The 19,575-nt window shown below is 38.3% G+C and overlaps 1 protein-coding gene across 4 annotated transcripts in view; it reads right to left on the minus strand.

Annotated features, from left to right (window-relative positions):
* Positions 1–612: 612 nt before the first annotated feature.
* Positions 613–19,575, minus strand: part of BTBD3 (BTB domain containing 3) — a 35,243-nt gene continuing 16,280 nt past the window's right edge. For 2 of the 4 annotated variants that reach the window (XM_045086001.1, XM_013057096.2), the window contains exons 2-5: positions 9,852–10,149; positions 9,245–9,335; positions 8,549–8,667; positions 613–5,127 (exon numbers count right to left, since the gene is read on the minus strand). In XM_045086001.1, the coding sequence (XP_044941936.1) occupies positions 4,095–5,127; positions 8,549–8,667; positions 9,245–9,335; positions 9,852–9,994 (1,386 nt within the window). In that variant the 5' untranslated portion in view covers positions 9,995–10,149 and the 3' untranslated portion in view covers positions 613–4,094. Of the gene's footprint in view, positions 5,128–8,548; positions 8,668–9,244; positions 9,336–9,851; positions 10,776–19,575 lie in introns of those variants that run through there. The other 2 variants (XM_004754212.3, XM_013057095.2) reach the window with 2 other exon arrangements.

The raw sequence follows: 19,575 nt of genomic DNA on the forward strand, positions 1-19,575 counted from the left end.
CGCCCAGAGTCCTATTCTAATAAACACTTAGCGTAAGCACAGGTTTTCAGGGCCACTTGCTTGTTTTGGCCTCCACATTTCATATGACTTAGTTCCTCAGTTTCTGTTTTTTCCTAAGTTTAAGTTCATGGCTTTTGTAGGCAAGCCAGAGCCCACAGGGAAAAGAATATAATTTCCATGACATGTTGATCCTGGATGCCAACAAAGAAAGAGTATCATCTCCAACTGTTTGGGGATATTGAAAACAAGCATATGGGGATTAAGTTTAACTAGCAACAGAGAAAACAGCTGACTTTCCTGGATTAAAGACCTTTGCAATTTAAGTTGTATCTGTAATTAAGCTGATTAGAAAGAAATTTCCAGTTTTTTTTATTCTCTGGAATAATTCCAAAAATCCTCTGAGTAGGTATGCTACAGAAGCTGAGCAGATAAAGTGATTAGACAAATATATAGGGTTTCATGATAAACTCTAGTATAAAACCAACAGAAAACTGCAGAGAAAAAAATATATGTACATGTATATGAATTATGTACAAGTATGTGTGCCTATGTGTGTGTATATATTACTCAATATGGGCAAATATAATGGAAAACTCGTTGAACACATAAAAATTATATTCAAAATTCCCATATTTATTTTTTTCATTCAGAGACTTAAGCTATTATAACACAGCAGGAACAAGCAGCACGGGTTACATCTAAAGCTGGATGTATCCACACCCCCTTAGTACAGCCAGATCCACAGACATGTGAGCAACTATAGCATCAGAATGCCAGCAAAGCATGGGTTCCATATAGGGAATATAAACGCACCCATTCACTTCCTCTCATTAACGTCACAGTCAGGCTTTGAACAATGCAATTGATTAACATATTCATTGTTCTCTTATGCTTTTGCCTCAAATTTTTACATCTTTAGGGATCAAAGATATGTGAATACTTAGCAAACAAATACTCCTGCAAAACCATCTCTGTAAAATGTAGTGGCACCAAAAGTGCCAGAATGGATTTTTTACTGTTTCAAGGGACCTACAAAAATGCTAAGGAAAACAAATCTATGAACCAATTTTATTTTTATTTGCTTTTAACATGATTATACACATTCATGTGTCTAACAAGATCTGCACTGTTACATTAAAAATACAGTACAATAACATTCAACATGAGGTACTTCATATTTATATATTTTTCCTTCATAAATAATGCTGTAAGCTACTAAATTCAAGCACTCTGATGCACAAGTGACCAGTGTCTTGAATTAGCCGAGCTTATTTTAACACCTTAAAAAAAAAAAAAAAAGACAGTTCAGTGCAATAATTATGTAGAAATTAGACCATTTACTTAAATACTATATTAAGATATGCTTAAAGAATGTTACATTAGAACCGCTAGCCTAGTTCCCCTTTATCCCCAGTATGAACAACAACAAAGACTGCCAGATATATTGGGAAAAGCATCTACAGAATATTCTGTTTAATAAAGTTGTGTTTATACACAAGAGTTGCCTGCCTTGTCAGAACAATGGTTTCTAGTTTTAAAAGCTACAAAATTCGAGATTACTGAAGAAAATAAAGCAAGCACATTAGCTTTCATTCCATGTTGTTGAAAATGCAAAAGGGAGAATAGGATTTAAAATACAAAATTTCTTATTCTAAATACAGTTTTCAAATTTAACCCACAGCTCTCAGCACCAGCCAATCAGGTGGTAGATGTGTCTTTTCTTTTTTAGCTAATGGTAATTAACATAAAACCAAGCTCTCATACCCCCAGTGTACAGGATCTCCTTCAGCTTTCCCCCCACAGCAGTTCCCTACCCACGTGGAGGGCATCTTGCTAACAAGAACACTGACAGTGAATGTTACCGATTGAACAATCTTCACTCAACACACCCACATCAACAATCTGAGATGATGACATTAGTGCTAAATCAAGTTTCTTCTCCTCTGGCTTAAAAATGAGTGCCTTCTAACCAGGTATACAGCCTACCAATTTGCATGGTAGCTATGAGTTACTGAAATGTTTAATCATAATTTAAAAGCAAAATCCTTTATAGAAGTATTTTTTAAATTGAAAACATAACCTTTATTTCATAGATACTTTGACATAACTACTCTCTGTCATCTTCCTAACAAGAAATAATTGTTAGGTAATTTTGGAAAGTTGTCCTGGGAGTACTCATCTATAATCACCAGTAACAGCTTTTGATCACCTATGCTAACAGCCATAGGTAATGGCAAACATGATTAATACATTTCCCATAATCCAGTGTTCTCCTCCACCAGGGAAGCTGGCCAAAAGCAACAAGCCCAAGTCTATGGGGGAAAAGGTGGCCCAGAAGCACAGTGAAATCAGTTAAGGGTAGTCACTTCCCAGGGCCTTGCTAGGTCCAGCAGGGGGACCATTTCTGTCCCACCTCTTACTGGCCAGGCAGGGAGGAGACAATTCCTGAGTTGGCAAACACACTTGCATGCACATGGACGTGCACAGACGCCCACAACGCGCACACACCCGCCCACCCCAGGACTAACCCCTGGCTCCAGACAAGTCAGCTAGGGACCTGCAGAGCAGGAGAAGGAGGTGGCCAGGGACCACACTCTGGGTGGTGGGGGAAGCCATCTCAGGATCACAGTGAGCAGAAAAACTGCCCAGAAACACATGGATACTTTAACTGGAAGTGAACAAATTGGACACTACCAGGGTCACAGGCACTAAACCATCACAAGCCATCACTGAAGGAGAATTTTGAGATGAGCTTTTCCCTCCTTTGTTTGCACGAACCATGTACAAATAAGAGGGCTGGATGTGATGCTGATGCAGTGAATATTAGGTACCATCAAGTGTATCGCTCCAGACTTTTTTTTTTTTTTTTTTAAAAACCCTGCAGGCATATATTGGCACTTTACAATGGCCAAAGGCCAAATTCTAGCAGTCTAGGAACAGGACATAACTATAAGTAACGAAGAAGATAGTATGTGGTCAAAGCAGATCAGGTAAAGTGTATTTTGGAATTAAAATAAAAGAAAAATCAATGAATAAAAGTATCTTATTATATTAACGTGTAGTGCTACAAAACTAGTGGTTATTCCACACATCTGAAGAATTGTTTGGTCCTCTTTTCATGGGAAAAAGGGATTAAAGATTCCATACAGTATAACATAAAAACAAGCAAACAGTGGGGATCAGAAGCAAAGTGGGGAAAAGACTGGCTTTTTCAAACGTGTATTCTATTATGCCATTGAATAAACTATTGGTAGAATGGGACTTTTTAAAGTTTCCTTTATAAGCTGTTTTAGTTTAAATTAATAGGCCTGTGATTTTTCCCTATTGACAATAAAAATGTGTAATTTAGTTAGTTCTAAAAGACGTGTCTGTATTGCAGGCTTGTCTCCTAAACTAAAAGAATAAGAACCTGGTTGTAGTATAAGTCATAGCCTAAGCAAATATCCAATTTCCTGTTCTCCTATTTTACATGGATACTTTGCAGTGTTTAACATTTAACAACCGTATGAATTTAGGATTTAAGAAAAAAATAATGCCCAGAGTAAAATATTTAAAATGAAGTAAAATAAGAGCTAAACATAACTATTGCCTACTTTCTAAATTATTACTTATTACGAAGGAAAACTTCTTTCAAAATTGTGCACTGAGGTTTACCTGTAATTTGCAGGGGCGGGGGGGATAAGGGTTCTCTTTAAAAATAACTCTTTTGATTATCATTTTAAAGTCTTTATTTCTATTTGTCAAAATAAAACCCTAAAGGAAATTCAAGGTGATCTAGAAAGTTTTAAGAGGGACAAAACTGGGAGGTCAGTGGGGCAGTTGGAAAAGAGCACAAATTCTCTCCAGGTGTATAGACGAACTCTAAAAACCACAAAGTCTTGATAAGAACTTGGCTCTTTTAAGCATATAGTTAGAAGCTGAATGCCGCGCTTTTGCCTGTACATAATTAAAAGGTTGAAAGAAATGAGAAACTGCCTATAGCTTCATTCATTACGAATTACCTGCGCTGATCACATCTCTGCAGATGAGCTAAGCATCAAGCAAGTGGGAACCAGATGTGCACCTCAGAGCTCACACCGCTTCGGGAGGGGTTTTCAAGCATAGAATATGAGTTCAGGGATCTGCCCGCCCTGCACCCCAGTGCCATTGGTGCTATCCGAGGAGCACTGGAACTGGACAGTCACCTTGCCACACTGAACTTCCGTCATGCCTTCCTGTCCGAAGTAGCTGAGTTCATTGCCGTCCAGTATCACGCTGGCTGTGTAGAAGGTGTCCGGCTCAATCTGCACCGGGTACTCGAACCACACAGGGAAGGTGTTGCTGGAGCCGTCTGAGAAGTACTTGCTCAAGTTCTGCCCCAGAACGACGCCCTGCCGCTTGAGTTCGATCTTGGCGCTGTACTCTGCAGAGCCGCAGCTGGAGCCGTAGAGCCCAAAGCCGGCAATGAACACTCTCTTATCAACCGCAAACTGGATGCTGTCACAGCGGCCCCGGTAACGCCACTGGTTGCTCCGATAGGCACAGGACTGGAAACGGTGACAGCGCTGGGGGACGAGGCCCTTGCGGGCTTTACTCACAAACTGCAGCTCGGGTTTTTTGGCTGCAGTGTACCAGAGGAAAATGTCATTGGTCTCATTGAGAGTCAGAACTCCAGACTGGGCAGCACCATTTGCAAAATCATCCAGGGCCATCGTGGGGATGCGGATCAAGTAGAGTGCCTTTCCCAGGACCTTGCGCTTATTCTCAATGCTCAGAGCCAGATCTTGTCGCTGGCATTCCACTTCGGCCCAGTTGAGTGCTGCCTCAAAAACCACAATTTCTTTGGCATTCAGAGTTTCCCTGCGGAGGATACTTTCTAGAGTTTGGAAGTCGATATCGCAGAATCCCTCAGACTTGAGAGCTAACTCGGCCTGGGCATCGATCACCTCCCAGCAACGCTGGGTCAGGTCTGGCTCCTCAAACAGACAGCTCTGGGAGAGGAGCACACAGGCGTTCTTGGCGCTCAGGCTGGTCTCCAGGAAATTAACGCAGGCTCTGGCGAGGTGAGGGACAATGTACTTTTTGGCAGCGTAAAGAGTGGCCAGCACTGTGTCAGCAGCCAAGTCAATTTCATCACAATAGATATATCTGAAAGAGAGCACCCAGCACATAAATGGAACTTTCACAAAATGAGCGTGTCTAGCAAGAAAAGATGCAACTACTTTCAAGTTAGTTCCAAGAAAATCATCTTATGTGACAGTTATTACAAAAATGATTAGGGATTAAAGAAACATCTGAAGTATATTCATAAATTATTAATATTTCAACTCAGCAGTAAGTTTGTATAATTAAAGACATTTACTTTGTATTACCATTCTAGCTTTTACTTTATAACCTGCATTCAATGTCTTCTCAAAAAAGAGAAGATACTAGAACTGTTTGGAAAAAAGAAAAAAAAAAACCAAAACACAAAAAACTGTGTATCGGAGTTAGTATTAGCAAAAAACAACCAAAAAAGGACAAAATTTCTATTAAATATGCCATATTATATTTAATCAAATAATAATCTCTGGGGTGCCAGGGTGGCTCAGTCAGTTAAACATCTGTCTTTGGCTCGGGTCGTGATCCAGGGGTCCTGAGATTTAGCCTGGAAAGCCCCATGTCCTGGCTCCCTGCTGAGAAGGGAGTCTGTCACTCCCTACACCCCTCATACTCTCTCTCTCTCATTCAAATAAATAAATATTTAAAAAAGAATAATTCTTATGTTTCAAAAGCTCTCTTTCTATATGCATAAATACATATACATAGTTTTATTTTTTAAATTTTCATATATTCAAATAGAAACAAATGCCTTTAGGGGTACCTGGGTGGCTCAGTGGGTTAAAGCCTCTGCCTTCAGCTCAGGTCATGATCCCAGGGTCCTGGGACTGAGGCCTGCATGGGGCTCTGTGCTCAGCAGGGAGCCTGCTCCCCCCTCCCCCCCACTGCCCGCCTCTCTGCCTCCTTGTGATCTCTGTCAAATAAATAAATAAAATCTTAAAAAAAAAAAAGGAACAAATGCCTTTAATACCACGTTAGCAATGATTTACATCTTAATTCTTGTTAACCAAGACCTGAATTTTTCCTAAACACAAAATAAAACCTGAGATTAAGAAAGATATTTTTCAAGTAGTTCTAAATACACTATCATATATGGATTTCAACATTATCTTCCAGATACAACATAGGCTTTGCATCTGGATTTTTTTTTTTAACTCTAAATTCTTTCTTCTCTCCCCCATACATTTCTTCTACCTTCAGAATTAAAGAATGTACTATTTCTGAATATATTTAATTAAAAGACAAAAGCAAGAAAGCCCAAATATGCACTATTTTTATGATTCTGTGAAGTATCTCTATGTCAGGAGATAAAACACTCCTTGGTGATTTGGGGAGATGGTGGCAGTCTCCCAAGATGGTACATAAAAGCAAAAATCACCTGCTTCTTTTAGATAGCCACGGATGAGTACAAGAGTTCAGTGAGAACTACATATGGGTGAAAAATACATAGTGATAAAACTTAACTTTTAATTTTTTCCAGTCAAAGCTAAGGTGTTTAGCTACTTGCTGTGAAGTTTTACTTTAGTTACTATAGTAACTAAACACACGTAACAAAAGATTAGCAATGGCTTTTGCAAAGGAAGTTAAAAAGCCCACAGTGATAACAAGAAGAAAAATGTCCACAATCACAAATGAAACCTTCATTTTTGCTCCCAGGAAGCTCTTTCTCTTCTGATAGGCTGAGCCATATACCACTGGCCAAGATGCACTCACAAAATACTGGAAGCTCAGTGCTGCTCTGACCCTGGAACTGTCAAGTGAGCGGTCTTCCCTTTCTCTTGATGACTCCCTTTCTAGGAATACCGACTCCTCAGCCATACAACACAGCTGTCTGGAAAACCTGGCCTCCATCAGCCCTGGCAACAGTGCAGTCCTGATCAACTATGGCCCGACAGCAAACAGCACCTTATTACACTTCTGATTCTTACGACTGCTGTTGGGCTACATGTATAATTTTAAAAAGCTGTATTGAGATATATTCTAGGTGATATATTTGTAAGAAAAGATGCAACTCAAATGACTCGGGTGAAATGTAGTTCTGTAATTCTTACTTGTGTTTCCTCACCATGAATCTCTCTGGCTGAAACAACACAACACTCCACTGGACTGCAGTGCAGTCCCAATGCTGAACTAGTGTTAGTGCTCTCCTCTGAGACCGAAATGTCAAGTACACAAAGCTGACGTGATCGGAAAAGAAAAGAAAACAAAACAAAAAAAAAAAAACAAAGCTAAAATTGGTTTCTGTACATTTATCTCTAAAAGATTAGAGTGTTGGTTGCTTCAAAGTGATGAGTTAGTTTACCTTTTGATACTTCACATGCTCACTTATCTTTAATTTCCCTATTTCCCACTGTGAAACTTTCAGTCAGAAGCAATTAGATTTCAAAACTACAACATAAATAAAGAATTGAATACTTTTTCTACAGCTAACTGCAGTACGTATTTTTCAATAGGAGCAGACAATAAATATATTGCAACCTTTTAACCATTTGTGGGGTTATCGTCCAATTATCATCCAACTTGTTGACACACAGAATGATATTTTTTAAACAAAGATTTTTTTTCCAGGGAACCTAAATCCCCACAGAAGTAGACAACCTTGAACTCTGCGTATACTTGGTGTGCTAGAAGAAGGATTTAACAAAAATCATAAAACGTTATTTAAAATAATCACTACAGGTTAATCACAGAGTAGACTATCACTGTCCAGCAGCAGTGCACATCAGAGGAGTAGACTCTATTTAGCTAGTCAACACGTAATGGAGTTTAAAAAAGACCCATGAGACAAAAAACTATTTTTTAAATAAGCATATATCTTACAGCTTCACATTTGTATATTATTAATTAAAGTCTTCCTGTTAAAATACATATAAAACTATAGAAAACTATTCATCTCTCTCAAAATGTCTCCTCTACCATCAAATGCAAATGCTTTATCTTTTGAGAAATGGTATCTGATTTTATATAAGGGTATGCACATGTACATATAGGCAAAGACCAGATTATTTTAACACAGTAACTTTTACATTTACCAAGAGGAAACAGGAACTCCTAAAAAACTGAGAAATCTCTTAACTAGTGGTACTTCAAATTGTGAAACAAAATTTGTGAAACAAAAATATAATTTATGTCTTTGGACACTTCTTCATACACAATGCTGTCAGAGAGAACATGCGCAATCAGATAATCCTACACAAGAAAGTGATTTTTCTTTGACTGTGAGTCGTTAAAAATCAAATCACTATCCATGTCACTTGCTCCCAAATCCCATGCCAAGGTGTATTATAGATGCCTGCACAGTTCCACATGCTTTCCCCTGAAAATGCACATAAGTTTTCTCCAAAAACATTTACAAGGTAAGCAGCACCCTCTTTCTTCATAAGTCTCCTTTTCTTATATTTAACTGAGAAACCAGCAGAGTACAAACAGAGCATAAACAAACTCTTCTAAACAAATGAACGATGCTTACTTCAGCATAGCGAGAAAAGCAGCAGGTTCGACATCTGGTATACGGATTTCATCTTTGTCCTCAGCAAGTTCTCCGTAAAACATTGCATGGAACACAGAGCTCCCAACAGCTAAAACATACTGTGGAGAAAGGGAAATCTTATTTCATGCACTAAACTGAAAGCATTTTCAGCAAATCAGTCCAGAAAAACAACTCTGAACAATCAGGTTTGGTGGACATGGAGCACCTACACCTGCTCTTTCTTCAAAGCCAAGGTACAGTGTGTATCTTGCTGTGAAAGCAGAAGATAGATGCTCAAGCAAGCCAGTCTTTATGCCGCTAATTACCTCAAGGCTTTAAGAGATTAATGTCTAAGTTCCCTCATTACAAAATAAATAAATCAAATAAAAGCTTACAGAACCAATTTCTAGGGGAAGAGTAAACATGACTTTCCTAACCTGTCGCAACAACTTCCCAGGACTGGAAAGTTGAGAGGGCATGTTTTTGTGTGGGATGTAAAGCAGGCTAGAAAGAAACAAAGAAAAAAAAATTAAGCGTGGCCAAGACCCTTTGGAGAGGCTTTGCCTTCTCTGTGATGGCTGAAACACGTACTGCCTGCCATCGGCAAGCTGCCCACCCCAACCAAGTTTCAGGCTTATGAAGAGGGTCCCTCTTTGTAAATCTCAGGACTAAACCAGTAATGCAGCTGTTGCTTACTTTGTGTCCTGGCAACCGCTGAGTCCCACCTGGTGGCCCAACCACAAAATGTACATCTGCCATCAAATCATTATTGAACATCACCGCATTTCTACAAACAGAGGCAATTCATTAATGTATAGCAGCCAGCATTTTTAATACCCCTCCCCAACATACAAAACCCATGAAAGAATCACAAGCTAAGCAACAGTTTAGTAATTTCAGGGTTAAACTACAAATAAAGATTCCAACTAAACAACTGTTTGTGATCATTGCAAACACATGAGAAGTAACTAGAGTTAAAACAAAACAAAACAAAACAAAAACCCAAAAAGTAATCCAAACTTTTCATTAGACTAAGGACAAAAAAGAGGCTTCTATCTTCAAACCTTCCATGGTCCGTGGACACAAGCCTGTCACTTAAATGTTACAGCTTGCAAAAACATTTTTATCTAAGAGGAAAACAGCTGTACTGTTTTGGAAAAGATACAAGGCAGTTTTCCATTACCAAAAAGCTTCTGGGAAAAGAGGAAACACAGATTTATGTTAAAATACATTACAGGTTGTGCAAAACAGAAACTTCAACACAGGAAAACTTTTAAAGTAAATATGCTGGCTGGGAACTTACCTTTCTCTAATGGTGGGATAGAGACCCTGCCAGTTTGGGGCTGGAATGAGGTTGTTGTTACTGAGATTCTGCTGGTGGTACTGTTGGACAGTGGTGCTGCTGGAGTTGGCTGGTTTTTTACGAGGGAATATATCAGCAGCCATCTTCTTCTTCTTTTTAGTCTTCAAGGTAATTATTTCATAACAAACTGGGGGCAACTTGCTGTTGCTGCTGCTGCTGCTGCTGCTGCTGCTGCCGCCGCCGCCACCGCCAGTATTTGTCTTCTTTGAGCTTTTCTTGGACCTATTCTTTACCGTCTCTGGAAGCATCAAGAAGAAGGTGAGACATTTCATGTTCTTTTCCTTGTCATCTACCATGAGTACAGTATGTCTCTCTTTACAGCTAGATATCCCAAACTGGTGCGCACATCGAGGGACAGAGGCTGGCACGAGCCAAGATGTTAACAGAAACCAACAAGCTGTTATTTTGCTTCTTTTCTCAGCCGGACAAGGTGACCTTTTCACTATGTTGAATAGAAACTGGCTTTAAGTTTTATCCAGTACTGGGTCTGCAAAATACATCTCCATCATGATTCCTATTTCTCTTATTTGCTCATAAAAATAACCCAGTTTCCTAGATCACCTGAAAAATGCTAGACTGAGCGAAGATGACAGGCAGAGAGCAGTAGCGCTTGTTTTCTGAATTAGGTTAGCAAGATGTGCTGGAGCCGTGCGAGTCTGTTCAGCCGGCTGAAGTTGTGTGGTGAATGGATCGGAGGAGAGTAGGTATTACAGCCCTGCAGATGGAGTCAGACAGCCAGTGCTCGGAGCCAATAGCTGAAGTCACCAATCATGATTGGACCAAGCAAAACAGTGACACCTATTGTAACGTGCATAGCTCTGATATTAAAGGAACAGCAGTTGCATTCTGTTGTCTCCTGTATTACTGTATATTTAAATAAAATAAACAACCTATGAAATAGATCTGCAAACAGGAAAGGAACAGTTTGTGCTCACAGACTTCTCTTCAGTAGATGTACATTTTTTATTTCCCCAGCTAAACAAGCAGGATCAATTAACAAAGGGTAGGAACTGATATCTACTCTGTATTTCTAGTAAAATCTTTATCCCGGCAGCATTTAGTTTCAAATACTTCAAACAAAATCCTCCTTTCTTCCCTCTAAAAGGGATTATTATAGCAAAACCATACTAAATAACACACTTATTACAGCTTAATGGAAAGGAATGTTGTTTTTCTTTTTGCAGTCTCTTTGAATGCAAGTTATAGTCTAGTGCAAAATAAGAGAGATGAGGTCATGTGTTCGTTTTACCTCCCAACATTTTCTAGTTCCTATGACGATCTTTGACAGGAGTCCCAGACCGGAAAATACTTTTAAATTAGACTAAGATTATACCAGTAGGTTTAGCCGCACTGAAACAGACAGATTTTAGACATAAAAAGTAAGATTCAAATTACACAAATCTGCTAATCGGCATTTAAAATTATAATTCACTAAAAATAGGTCAGATGGGCCCTGCTCAGGATCTCAAAATCCAGCCTAAATGTTATGACTACATTTAACTTGTCATGATTTTAAAGAATATAATCCACAACTTCTAACACAAAACCAGTAATAAGGCTATTCAAAATGATAAATGTTCTGATGCTGCTCAGTTAAAAATGCAAACAGGTTCTCCCTCCTTTGAATCAGAAGAATATATACTACTACGTATGTGGTTTTCATGCATGTGAATCCCCCAACAATTTCTAGCCTTTGATGAGCAAGAAAAAACACCTGCTACGGGTGCCACACATGCTTATTTATTTCTAAAGACAGACTAGTGAGGAGACTGAATCTCACCCTTATCTACCTGGATTACTCTCATTTGTTTCAAGTGCAGCAGAAATTTGCTCCCCGTCCCCCCAGCCCTTCACCTAAGGCAGTCTTCATGGCCACAGTCCTACTTATAGCACAGGAGTCTTCAGAATAATGACTGCCTGACCAAGCGAGGGCTCTACGAATGCACTGTGATGGTTATTATAACTAATAATCTGCTGAAGAGAACACACTGAAATCAAACTTTTAATCCCTGGACCCTAAATCGTGACACTGAGCCAAGGAATATCCTCTTTATTGTCTTCATTATCACTCTTAAAACTGCAAAGCCAGGACAGGACTGACTGTGTAAGAGAACCAACGGTCTTTCCACAAGGTTATTCATCCCCATTTTAGAAGGACCCTGAAGTGCTGCTTATTTATTACAATTATTGTGTGTTCCCAATCACAGGGCTACCCATCCTTTCAAATCACACAATGTTCCAGAGAGAGAGATCTAGAGACCAGTTTTTAAAAAGCATGCAGTGAAAGGTATAAAGAAGGAGCACATGTGTTCTATTTGAGCTAATTACCCAGGATATGGATAAAACCAAAAGATTTCTCTCCTGCTCAACTGCTACTGAACTTCCAGACACCAGCCTCAATAGAAAGCCCCCACAACAGGGAGGTCCTTCTGACCAGGATTAGTCCAAACATACCTGACTTTCAGGTCAGATAGCAACCAATTAGATTGCAAAGGGAAATGAGCTGCTTTACTACTAATAATTGTCATCTGTACAGACAAAATAGTCAAAGCACAAAAAGCAGATGTAAGAACTTAAGAAGGCGTTGTGGCTTTTATTCATTTCACATGCAGTTCAATACCTTTTTCCAAGAAAACCTTGAACAACCACTGCTCTTACATCATTAGAACAACAAGTGCACACAGTAGCTTAAGAAAATTATATAATATTTTAGAAAATGTTCTTCTTGAAATTCAAGGTTTTGGGTATTTGGAAAATTAAGTTCTGTGGAAAAGCCTGAACATTCTAGTTACATGAAGCACTGCTCATTCTGAATCCCCTAGAACAACGCTGCAAAGAGGGCCACTGTCACTCATATAATGTGGGGGTTGATAAGTATGGCTCTTTTAAAGTTATATTCTTAAATACAAAAAGTAATACAATTAAAATTTAAATGACATTTTAATTTTTGTAGCCCATTTGAAAAGCATGAAAATGTTAATAAAAATCAAGACATGGAAAGCTTCTTGAAAGCTTTATTTTCCTACCATGGTTTAAAAGGTAACATCAAGCCCTTGCTACTAGAAGCAGCAGCACCTCCAGACAGTCTATTAGAAATCCAGAAACTCCTCCAGATTCTGGATGAGAAGTGCATTTTTTTTTTTTTAAGATTTTACTTATTTGACAGAGATCATAAGTAGGCAGAGACAAGTAGAGAGAGAGAGAGAGAGAGAGAGAGAGAGAGAGGAAGAAGCAGGCTTCTTGCCAAGCAGAGAGCCCAATGAGGGGCTCCATCCTAGGACCCTGGGATGATGTGAGCTGAAGGCAGAGGTTTTAACCCACTGAGCCACCCCGGCGCCCCCAGAAGTGCATTTTAACAAGACCCTCTAGGCAATCTGTATGACATTCAAGTTTGAGAAAGCCTCCTGTTAGATTAAAATAAAGAAGGCTGCAAGGTCTCCCAGTGATCCAGTATCAAAAGTTGGAGCCACATTTTGCATTTAGTTATCAACTGAATGTAGAAATAATTCAAAATGATTAATTTGGTTTGGTCATAAAACTTAACCTTGGTGTCTTATTCTAAAATTCTTCTGATTAGGCCCTAAGTGTCAGAATTCTAGGATTCAGGTGTGTGGAGAGCCAACAGAAAGGCCTCAAAATATTTTTCAAACTCTGGAAAAGCAGCTCATGCTCATGATTATTTTATAGGACAATGACAGAGGTCATTTCAGTAGGAAAAATAAAGGATTAAAGAATGCCAAGTGTGAAACAGATGACCACTTAATATTTTGAAATAATCTACTTCACAATTCTATTTTGAAAACTTAGTATTGTGGAACAGCAAAACTAGCAATTGAGTAATGTGGTTCAGTACTGGCTCAACCACCAAAAATTGATTGTACGTGTGTGTTGAAGGGGAGGGGAGTCTGACAAATCATTTAGCCTTTAAGGGGATCAAGTTCCTCAGCTACAATATGAACAGGTTCTCTAGAACAGCTGAGTGTTTCTCAATCTTTACCTTCAATCCTCAGTTAAGAAATGCATCTTATATCTGGACTCAGTACTAGCACACGTGCACGCCACCATATGCGCCCATAAATGGAAAGATGGTTCACAAAACAGAACTCTTAGCCCGTTATGATAGCACAGATATTTTCTATCCTATTTTTTTCTTTTCTTTTTAATGTTGGTCTTGATTCATTCCACTGATTTCACAAGCACAGTTTAAGTAGTACTAGTTTAGATGATTTCTAATAGCTTTCAAGGTTTAACTTTCCAGGGTAACTTTCCTATCAAGAACTTGGGACTAAGGGGAAGAAGGCAATGGTTGCATCAACAAATGGCATGCACAACTAGGAGTGTGCATTTATTTTTCTGGGAAGAAGAGCCACAGTTATCATCTGTCTTTCAGGGTAATCCATGACCCAGAACACAATGAAATACTATGAAGATTTATGATTGATTTGAATACACAAAATATTTATATCATTTTTTTTAAAGATTTTATTTATTTATATGACAGAGAGAAATTACAAGTATACTGAGAGGCAGGCAGAGAGAGAGAGAGAGAAGGAAGCAGGCTCCCTGCTGAGCAGAGAGCCCGATGCGGGACTCGATCCCAGGACCCTGAGATGATGACCTGAGCCGAAGGCAGCGGCTTAACCCACTGAGCCACCCAGGCGCCCTTATATCATTTTCTTCTCTGCTTACGTATCTATAGGCTATTTCATTAAATACAAATTATGGTTTCTCCCCCCTCCCCACGAAATTAAGCATAGAGTTAAAATTCCATCTATTGAATCTGCAATGCAAAAACACCCCCCATTAGGTTGAAGGGTGGATAAATAAAGGATACCAACCCAAATGTATTTTTGTATTTCATTCTAATAATTCTTTTCAACTAGCATTGTATTTTTTCTGGATTTTTTTTTTTTTTTAATTTATTGCCTGAGAGCAAGCAAGCGAGACAGCACAAGCAGGGGAAGAAGGCAGAGGGTCAGATAGAAGCAGACTCCTCTCTGAGCAAGGAGGATGGATGAGGGACTCTGTCTCAGGACCCTGGGATCATGACCTGAGCTGAAGGAGACGCCTGACTGACTGGGCCTCCCAGGCGTCCCGTCCCAGACTTCCTGAATTTTAAAGCTGTTATGAGACATGGTTAATCTGCCCTAATGAAGTAAATGGATTAAGAAGCCCATTGATCTTTTATGAAAGTACATATGTATCCCTCACTTTCTGAAAGTTCATGTTATGCACTTTGCTTTTATGAAAGACCTACATTAATATATGTTTCCACTAGCTAAAGGAAACCCAAAGAATTTTTGCTTTCACGAAAAAAAGGAAAAAGCAAAAATAGCATTCAGCGTGTTTTGCAGTGGAAGCAGCACACATCCTGAGAAATGTGGCACCACCAAGCTCCTTTCTCAAGAACTACACTCAGCATCAAGCTGCCATCCCATTACCATAGCATCTATGCTTTACCTTGGTTTACTTTGTGCACCCATTAGGAAGATAGGTCCTAAAGTATCAGAAAAGCCAAAGAGAGCCTGTTTTTCGGGTCTGGGAAAACTCAAAAATTTTCCCTAATAAACTAATGGTAATTGCCTCTTTATGCCATTTTGGCTTACAAAAGGTTTCACAGGTACACTGTACTTTGAATAGTAGGGAAAACCTGCACTTAAAATTCAACATGATGATCTTACAGCATGCTGGTGACTGTCACACAATAGTGAGCAAGACCAAGAACCAAACTTAAGAGGTTAGCTAGTCACTGTGGGTTTCTGATGATTTCTACAATTGTCAGAAAGTTCAACCACCTTTATCTCTTTTCATTCAATTTCCAATAACAACAAGATTATCAGCTGAATTTAAGCTCACTTAGATCATCTTTTTCACCACTGGAAGGTCTGCCAGGAATCCCTCTTTATTTAGTAGAATCCTGTATATTCAGCGCGGGGACTTGAATGAGGTTCGGAAAAGAAAGGGAATCTAGAAATTATTTAATACAACTCTGTCAATAGATAAAGGGACTAGGCGTCCAGAAGGGATTTGTGAATGGTTAAGCAGTGGGGCGATGTCTGGACTAGAATGCAGATTTCCAGATTGGCTGCCTAATTTTGTCTGTTCCACTGACTCTAATTTCCATCCACAGTTAATTACCCCATATTTTTACATAATGCTTTGTCTTCATACTTCTAATCTACTTTAGAAGAAAAAAATATATGAAAAATGTACAGATAAGAAAACCGTGAACATATATACACTGCACCCTGCAGGAAGAATTCTAGGACACTTTCTGGAAAGACATGGAGAGGAACTGTAACAGGAAGGAACGTAAATGCCTAACAGCCATGAGGAAGCTGCTCAAGAACAGAAGGGGCTTGCCAGGTAAAACCAAAGTTGGAAAAACCGGACACTTGTGATTTATACTAACAAATCCTATGTCAACAACTAACAATGCTGGCAAGTCTTGTTTAACTTGCTCTGATTTTGAAGTTCTTGTCTGGACTTGTGTATGGTTTACCACAAGATACCTAAACAGCTACAGAGCAAGGTTAACTGAGGCTTAAACAAGTCAGGGTAGACTGTGGAAATGAGTATCACTTCCAAAAATTACTAACAGACCATCAGAGAGGAGAATAATTTTAATTTAACCTGGTAATCACGATGGAATAGTGTTTTGCTTTTGTTTACTTTTCAATACTGAGCATTAGTTATGTTTGTGATTAAGGAAGTAAAACAGGTAAGCAACAAAATGTTGGCAGTTTTTAAGACAGCAAGAGCTGCTGTAAAATAGGCTAGATGCTTTCTAAATTTAGAAATAAATATGGAGTCAAGCATTGGCAGCATGGTATAGTGAAAAAGACCGACAGCCAACAAAAAGTGACCTTAAGAGGTTACTTAATATCCATGAGCCTTGTTTTATTCATCTGCCAAATGGGATAATTATACCCATTCAACCCTCTCAGGTTTACTGTGAAGGCAAGATTACATGTTTGTGAAAACATTTTGATAAAAGTTGAAAACACTTTGCAAAGGTAAGCTTTCACTATTAGTCACAATTATACCCAAAGCGGGAAATATTTGTGATACAATCTTCCAAAACAACAAAACCCAAAGAAACCCCTACTCTAGGCGTTTTCTGCTTGACTGAAACTGAGAGCAGATGCTCTGCTGTACCCCTTTCTGAGAGCCCAAAGCTGCAAGCTGTCTATCTACGGAGCACAGAGTAATGTCTACACTATCAAGTCAACTTGGCCTCTCTCAACAATGACCTAGTTTTAATTGTGGCACCAAGGGTGATAAGCAACACAAGTAACTGGGCGTGGCATACCTCAGTGCTGGCTGGAAGGATGAAGCTCATGGATAGTTTGACTAAGTCATTTCCTTTTCATCACACAGAGTTCCCATTAACATTAAACTGTACTTAAATCTTGGGAAATATGCCCAAAGGTTGAATGTGACTGTTCTCTGAAGGCAGGAAAAATGATTCTTTAAAAAATTTCATATGGTATTTAACATGATATTTGATGCTTATAAGCTCTGTCGTATGCACTTGTCATATGTCATATGGGATACTAAACAAAAATTGCTAATTTTTATATACTCTAGATGATCTCCTAGGGAATTTCCTCTTGTGTAAAAGTGTTGACTACATAATCTCTTCTTTTTTTCCAATTCTAGTTTTCTAGGATTAAAGAATCTGTGTGTTTGGCAGGAATACTGATTTATTTAATACAGTTTTCTTTACATTTTCGTATTATGATTATAACCTATATCCAACAAAAACTATGTACATACAAATGTGCCATATTTTATCAATTATTACTCTCTCCCCCATTTAACATCTCTGAAATTGGGTTTATCTTATAATTGATGGCATCTCATGAGTATAAGTACTAGGACCTTTTCTTCCCTTTCTTCTTGGTACATAAATAATAGCATATCTTACAACTGATAGCTCCTTACGATCAGTGACGTAAGGTCGAAGATATATAATTCAACAAAAAGAAAGGGCTCTCTTCTTTAGATTGGTTAATTACTCCCTTAATCAGGCAAGATGGCAGCACAGAATTCTGACTCAATTACATTAGAATAATTGAGCTTTTATCAAATAGTCATTTGATAAAGTATATAATCATAGTTCTCAACTGAGACTGCTACAACAATAACCGATGATACAGTAGAAAGTCTGGATGGAAATTCCAAAATGAGAATTTCCATTGGTAAGAGTTCCAGTATTAATACAATGCATTTCTAACACTTTCTCATGGCACACAACTATACATGTACATAAACTTGACTAACGGAAGCCTATTAATTCTCTGGGTAATATTCGCTAAGGATATTTTATCAGTCAATCAAAGATTAACTTATAACAACACTATATATAGATTAAACCTGGAGCTAAATGACCCCTTAATTATTTTCAAACAAATAGAATCTATATTAAAATGTCAGTTTAAGAGGCAGAAATATTATTATCATAATACAATGATTCCATTACATGTATGACTTTCACCTAGGTACCTAAAAAACAATTTTTCCAAAGAAAACTAAAATCAGGCTTCAGAAAGTAAGTCACTTCTAAGAAGTCTAGAAGGGAGACTGTACTGATCCAACAGGGGACATTAATTCCACTGGAAATGCTAGAATGGAGTAACTTTGCTGTTGCCTTCTCCAGGCTGGTTGGTGGCTTCAGTTAACAGAAGAAAATTGTCTGCTAGTCAAAGAAAAACTTTTTTTTTTTTAACTTTAGCAGGTGCTGTTTTTTTCCCTGATAGTAGGAATACCCAAAAACATTTCTACAATCAGATCATTAAGATAAAAGCCAAAACCCTTCCTCATTAATGGTTAACTAAACTAAAGAATCCCTGCTCTATTTGGGCAAGTCATCCTTTTCCAATAAGCACATGGAATGGGTCAATGGGAAATGTGCTCAAACCACCAGACAGTGTATAAATGGCACAAATGTCACAGATCAATTTCTCCCAACATCCACAACTCTTATTTAAAAAGCTCTACAAGATTAAAGAAAAAAAGTTTACCAAACACAAGTCATCTAAATATATACTTATATTTATATTTATCACTACAGAATGCTTAGAAATGAATACTGCTCTCCTATCAATGCACCAGCTGCGTCCTAAAACATCTTAAGTAATGAAATGCATTAACTTAGGTTAAAATTTTTTATCACTGTAAAGTGAACAGGATAGGTTTGGTAAAGGCAAGGCCAGGGGAGGTGGGGGTGGGGGCTTTTATTTCTTATTTTAACAAAATCATGTAGAAAAAAAACAGTTACCAATTCTACAATTTGGTCATCATAATAAACACATCCACAAGGATCTCTAATAATGAAATGCCTGCTTTCCCTTTTACAATGTACGTGACTAGCATGAAATATAGTTATATTAAGCAAACAGTGCAAGATCTAAAAATAAGAAATCTGCTCCACTGAGAGAAATCGTGCTATGGGAAAATACAAATACATGTGAAGTTATACAAGGCATCTTCACACCCAATCTCTAACCTAACTTTTCTGGAGTAGAGACTATCAAATGAAAATTAAAAAGGCACAAACAGTTCTAAACTAAGTCACAAAAATGTTTCCTAACAAAAAATTCAAGTAGAATTAGAAACCTGTGACAAAAGATTATTATAGCAACCAACTTCTGGCAAAAAC

The sequence above is a fragment of the Mustela putorius genome, unplaced genomic scaffold (genome assembly GCF_011764305.1).
Source record: "Mustela putorius furo isolate JIRA1106 unplaced genomic scaffold, ASM1176430v1.1 tig00000874_pilon_pilon_pilon, whole genome shotgun sequence".
Lineage (NCBI taxonomy): Eukaryota > Metazoa > Chordata > Mammalia > Carnivora > Mustelidae > Mustela > Mustela putorius.